The 6718-nt window shown below is 35.5% G+C and overlaps 1 protein-coding gene across 1 annotated transcript; it reads right to left on the bottom strand.

Annotated features, from left to right (window-relative positions):
- Window positions 1–334: 334 nt before the first annotated feature.
- Window positions 335–5816, bottom strand: SCG2 (secretogranin II). Its single transcript, XM_032754350.2, has 2 exons — window positions 5683–5816; window positions 335–2692 (listed from the first exon to the last, which is right to left on the bottom strand). Exon 2 carries the CDS (start codon window positions 2676–2678, stop codon window positions 825–827), a length of 1854 nt encoding a protein of 617 aa, XP_032610241.1. The 5' UTR covers window positions 2679–2692; window positions 5683–5816; the 3' UTR covers window positions 335–824.
- Between the last annotated feature and the right edge of the window lie 902 nt (window positions 5817–6718).

Raw genomic sequence — 6718 nt, 5'->3', positions numbered from 1 at the left:
GTCTGTAGTCATTTTTGATTGCCATCTATGCAGCCTTTTCTTTTTCTTTCTGCTTTTGTTTTGATGGCTGCCTATGGGTACTGAAGACTTAAATTTCTTTTACTTATATAAATCAAGAGTAAAAAATACCTAAAACAAAGACTCTGTCGATTATATATTTGAGGAAAACCATGGGCAAGCATAACTAGTGGGCTGTGAGAGGATGCGGCATTCACAGGTATAAAATTCATGACTTCTTACCTGAATCGTCTGGTGAAGATGATTTTCTCTTTTGGCTTCATACTGCTTGCTCCATAGACACTGTCTCTGGTTTTCCATAATTAAGAGTCCAAAGTTGTCCAGAAATAACATTTATTAATCAACAGTAAAACACACAATAGAAAAGGCCTTATAAATAAAACTATATATTTATAATGCTTTATTTTTTTGCTCCAGTACTCCACAAAACACTACAGACAGTAACAAAATAATTCAATAAATATTAAAAACTTTCAATAGAATTATATAGGACACTCTTTATCATATGTGAGCATCAACAATGCCACAGCCATTAGATACACTATTAAACACAGTCATAGATATCTTTCTTGAATAATGGACATAATAAATTTTTTATCAAGGAGTCATAACATTTACACATATCCATACACAAGAGAACAGCTCAGAGGAAACGAAGCAGACTCCCCAGTGACCTGGTTTCATCTGCCTGTACATCATTTAAAGATATTACAGTGTTAACAGGATAGAAGTCAACACACTAAAGAGAAATGTTGGGATTTGCTTGGGGTGGGAGGAATGAAAGTAGGGTAATTAATGAAAGCAGCTTACATATTTTCCATTGCTCTCTTAGCAATATGCTCCCTTCCCTTTTCTGCCTTTTCTTGATTGAGGTATTCCAGCACTTTCATTAACAGATCTTCATCCAAGTACTGCCTATTTGGGGTATCATCATTCTTCGGGGGCCCCACAGGGAACCTTTTGCTCACCAGGGCCAGCTTGTCAGTCTCCTGAGAGCCGCCTTGGTTCAAATGCTCTTTGAGGGCCTGCTCGATTTGTTCCTCTTCCTGTAGGTCATCTTCAGATGAGCCTTGACCAGGAACTCGCTTCACTTGGTTTGAATTAATGATCTCAGGGTATTTAACTAGCATCCTGGCCAAGTACTCACCTAATTCTTGATCCTTGTCATTCAGGTTTTCATATGCCATCTGCCTGTTTTCAACATATGGCATCCAGGCAGCTTTGGGAAGCTGGTTCGATCTAGATCTTCCAGGACCATAAGGGAGCCTTGGCAGAACTTTCTCCTGGTTATATGGATTGGGAAAATATGAAGTTTTCTGATTTGCTGCACTCTCCATCCCTAAAAGATTTAAAATATCCTCAACACTGAGCCCATCTGGTAGGGCCTCAGTCCCAGCACGACCAGGTGTTTTAGGGTAGCCGCTCTTGGAGAGCATCTTATTTTGGAACAGGTCTGGATGGTCTAAGTCAGCCTCTGAGATATCATCTAGGTCAACAGGAAGGTCAAGCTCCCGCTCCGGTTCCACTGATCCATTCGGCTTCTCCCCGGTTTTGAGCATCTCAATTAAGTCTTCCGGGGGTATCTGTAAATTCCTTGAGATTTCAATCAGCTGATAAATAGACTGAGAATCAAGAGGTTTCTCAAAAAGCCTGGTGGCCCTTTCCCCATTTTGCCCATTCTGTAACCTCGCACTTCCTGCAGCATTTACTAACCTTTTCAAATAGGCAATTACTTTGGAGACATCATCTGAGAGTTGGTCTTTACTCTCTTTCCGAAGATCTTCTTCCTGGATGCCAAGCTGCCCTGAGCGTTTCATCTCATCGTTGATTTGTTCATTTTTTTCTATATTCTCTTTGCTGTCTCTCACCTCTTCCTGGGTTTGACTCTCTATTTTCTCCTCTACTGGGTTCCAATCTTCTCCCCCCACCACATCTTCATAGGCAATGTTATTAGCCTTGTAGATATCATCTTCATCATCCGTATAAAGTTTTTGCTCCTCGTCCATCCTCTCACGTTTCTGGTTGTTTGGTCCTGTCAGTTTCCCCAGCTCTTGGAAGACAGATTCCAATGTAGCAAGACTTTGAGGAGTATATTGTTCCTCCACTATTTCATTTGTGCGTTTAAAGGGGTTATCCCTGGAATTGTCTTCATACATAGGAGGGAATTGCATGTGCTTAAGCTTTCTTTCTGGCCACTGCTGTGTCTCATAATCATCACTCATGTCCATTGGAAAGTTCTTTTCTGAATTCAAGGCATAGGGCTTATTTTCTTTTGGTGCAGACTGAGGCTCATTTTCAGCCTGTCTCAAAGCTTCGAGTATTATTCTCATCCAGTCTTCTTCACTCAGTGAATCCCTCTCAGGCAAGTGACTTTCATCACCATTTTCTTTTTGCTGAAGGGGGACAGAGACACCTTGGTAGGGATTATAATCTGGGCTGCTTTCTTCCTTATGAGCCTGTTGCCGGAGCTTTTCTATGTACTCCAAAGCCCTGATCATTTCAGGACTGGGAAACTTTGGGACATTTTCCAACCTGAGGTCTGGTTCTTTCTGAAGCAGCTGGTTTCTCTGAAATGAAGCTGCTTCAGCCCCAGAGATGAGGAAAATTAAAGGGATAAGAGACAGGGCTGCTCCAAGCCAGTGGGTCTTTGCTTCAGCCATGTTTGAAAGATTTCCTTAAAACATAGAAAATATGAGTTAACACAAATGAAACAAACTAGCAGACACTATAGCAAAAGAAATAATTGATCATTGAGGTGAGGAAAAAACATAGGAGATATTATTTCACATTAAGCTTAGGATAACTCTTTTTAAAAATTCATGAATATTTTCTACATGATTCCCACAAGCAAACCACAGGAATCTTTAGCAAAATTATTACTCACTCACCAAAAACTTGCATAGCATTCTGTTAGTTAAAACAACAGCAAAAACACTGATATGAGATTTCTCAAATTTTATTTTTTCATTTACAGAACTTGTAGTTTGATGTTTAGTACATGTTGTTTCTTTATAATAAAGCAGCAAATACTTCCCAAGGTGTTTTAATTATTTTATATATTGAAGTCTATTGGCAAAATAATGTGTTGGCTTAATTTAAAACATGCATGTGCACATACACACCCACAAATTATGTCCTTAAATTTGTGTCAAAAAACATGTGGTTTATTTCCTGAAATGTCCATCTAATTTTGTTGTTGAAACACAGCTGCAGTTACATGACCATATATGACAAAGTAATACTGTGATATGTCAATCATACTGAATTACCTTCTGGGGAATCCTATCCAGATATATTTTTCAGAAATAACTTGTTCTCAATCTGATACCAAATCCAGTGATCCATAAATAACCTCCAGAACACGGGTCTTCTCAGATTCCAGCCAGTAGACTAAACCAATGAAGTTTCTTTTTGTGTGAACTTGATAAACCAATAAAGTGTTTTAAAATCTCTTTGCTCCATATTTCTTCTAATAATTTCTATTATGACTGTCTTGCAAAATGCAATTGTGGTTATACTTTTCATCAGCCCTCAAGAGTGTATAGTAAATAATAACAGATGCTACAGAGAGAACATAAGTTTTTTTAGCTAGTCTATTTCTGAACTTGTGAGTGTTCAGATTCAGTTTGTCTTCTGTCTGTGTCTATTTTGGAATGGACCTGTGAAATCTTAAATCACTCATACTGTTTAGAAAAACCTTAAAATAACCACTATGTAAATCCCAATTCAAATAAACACAGATGATGTGCTGAATTCTTCCTACTTAAAAATCTCCATTCATTTTTTTCTCCAATGCCTTAAAATCTTACATAGGAATTAGTAAGAGGATTAGTTTTTATGTGTTTTACATTTAATATTGCTAACATTGAAAAAACTATTTTAATATTGGCTATTTTGTTGTAAACAAAATGAATGTAAGAGGCGTTTACAAGTTTGTTCATATCTTTACCAGATCATGGTTTTGTGATAGATAAGCTAAGTTATATGTATACAATTTTCTGTTAGCTTAGACATCAATTGTAGAAAATACCACCATTCACAAGATCATATTGATGATTTTGTTTCCAGTTTTTTAGAGCCCAATAATGGCTTAGTTATTAAAACATTTTAGCATACATATATACTTATTTAAATGATTCACATTTACCAGAGTACTTAATTTATTGAAAGAAAAATCTTGAAAGGCATTTGAGAGGATACTTCCAAAATATTTATTATAAATACATGTTTACTGAAAGTAATTTTATTCATAAAATAATGAGGTTCGAGTAAAAATACATTATGCACTCTTATTTATATTATTTTAGGATTAATGTAGCTTTGGTAATCAACTTTCAACATTGGCATTTGAAATAATAATCTTAAAAGCCTTATTGAACTTATTTTCTTTGAAGCCACAATACTAAAATAGTCTTAACATATGGATTATATGCTCATCTTTAAAATCATTATCTTGGAACTGCACTTTGCTGTAAAGTTGAAGCAGAATACTCATTGCAGTTGTTTAAACCACAGCCTAACAAGTGCTACCCTTTGCTTATCTATTCAGCTTCAGTTTGAATGACATAGTTATTGCCTTTGAGTGAGACCCAAAGGATTCTTTTCCTAGGTAGCAGCTCTTTCAGGTAGTAAAGATGTTTCAACAGCTCTACTATTCTATATAGGGTTTGATTTAAAATTGAATTTTCTGAAATCCAAATAATTAGAACATTATTTTTCCCTTGATAGCTATCATTAAAATATCTCAAGTTAAAATGTCTTTTCTGTTGAAATCAGACTAGAGCACTGACACATGCAGGTGACTATATGTAATTTAAGCAATTCAACTAGTTGGCATACAGAAAAAATGAAATACTTCTCCCAGACAAAATCTTTAGCAACATATTGAACATCCTCTTTAAATCAAATTATGGTAATAACAATAACAATTTACAAAGTTATGAGTATCTTCATCATGTATTCAAAATGATCATTTCTCTGTAATTCATGGTCACAGCCAAATTATAACCCAAGATAATATTTTGCCCTGGAAAAAGGAAGAATCCAGTTTTCAGGAAAATCCTAAGTTAATATCTTAGAACTAAAATTAGGAGATAGTAATGTAAGCTCTTTCAAATATACAAGCTCAGAAAAGAATTTTATATGGTTAGTTAATTCAGAGCTCTTGTAAGATAAATATCAAAGAAAAAAAACCCAGTTCCAAAATTGGTTGCCTTTATGACTAACATGCTGAACAGCCTTTGAATCATTGTAAACCTACTGTTAAGAGTATTAAACATATAAATTATACCCCTGGCTTCGTATCTGGCTCTTAGTGGCAGAAATGATAAATTTTGGAAAGAAACAAGATATTGGGCTTGGTTAACTTTACATTAATCTGTGTATTGACACTAAAATCCTTAACTTTTTCACTCTTTTTTATATGATTATCTAAGTAACATTCTGGTTGGTAAATACCCAACATCAAGTAGTATAAAGCATAGACCCGATCATGTATATATACATATGTAGTGTCCTTAACATTGGTTGATGAGCAGCAGGTTGCTATTCAGTTATCCTATCGACATAAGCTTGCCAAACAGTCTTGTTCTTCTCAGCTAGGAATTAAAAGAAGAGCGTGAAATTTGGAACTTTCCAATAAATCAAAGAGAAAAGCAGCCTTACCTCTTTTTGTTTATATGGCAGAGGAGCTCCACAGCATGTTCCTCCCCGTTCTCCGGGCGAGCTTCTCGGGCCGTTTCAGCACACGGACAGCTCCTCTGCTTATAGGGAGCCGCTGCGCCTGACTCCGCACTGCCACACTGACGTCACCGGGCTCAGCCACAAACCCCAGCACAAGCGAGGTTTTTCAAAGAACCGAGAGAAAATAATCACTTTATATAAAAAAAAAAAAAAGAAAGAAAAGAAAAGAAAAGAAAAAAAAAGTTGCATGCTTACGCCACCTGTCTTTTTGTGGCAAAAATTGCAGTTTTCCTTTTTCTTTTATCAAAATCTTTGAGACGGAATAAACTGCTCTGCACGATTTCTCTTACAAAGAAAGAAATGTGTGTCAGACAGACATGGCTAATTGCAAGACAATCTCATCTATGTTCTAGCATCTTGTTATAATAGTTTCTTGGTGTCACTGTTGTAATTGTTGTCTTCATTGTTATAAGAAAGTTTTACAGACAAGGATTATTTTTTCATCTTTGCCCACAAAGAAATTACATTACAATTTCCTGTTATACCTAAGATGAATGGAGGACACATTTTAAATATGAAAGGCCATATTTCTTATCATGACCACAGCCATCATTCTTTTAAAATCATATTTATTTGAATAAAACAGAGAGTTGTCTCTTTTATATGAGAGTCAACTTTAATAGCTTATATAGTTTTTTAAATGGGTATTTATAAGACTTCAAGCTTAGTAGTTAATAATTCTTTATATCTCTGATCTCAGAAAGGGAAGCTCAGAAGTTGAGTGCTGATGAAAATACTTTCATCTTCTAAAAAAAAAAAAAGTCTTTTCACTGTTTGGGAAAAATGTGACACATACGTAACTAGAATTCATTTGCAATCGAAAGGAAGTTGTACTATAAATATTTCCCTTCTCCTGTTGAATCAGATGAGTTGAATACCTTCCATGAATATGAACAATCCAGGGAATAATACAGCAATTAACTCTCAACCTCTCAGATTTACAATTCATAATCATTGC

This window comes from Hylobates moloch, unplaced genomic scaffold (genome assembly GCF_009828535.3).
Source record: "Hylobates moloch isolate HMO894 unplaced genomic scaffold, HMol_V3 SCAFFOLD_1, whole genome shotgun sequence".
NCBI classification, from domain to species: domain Eukaryota; kingdom Metazoa; phylum Chordata; class Mammalia; order Primates; family Hylobatidae; genus Hylobates; species Hylobates moloch.
Note: the sequence above shows the minus strand (reverse complement) of the source record. Positions and strands in the feature narration are given on the sequence as shown.

Coding starts and splice junctions, on each gene's coding strand:
- SCG2 (XM_032754350.2), bottom strand. CDS start 2,678: ATGGCTGAAGCAAAGACCCACTGGCTTGGAGCAGCCCTGTCTCTTATC.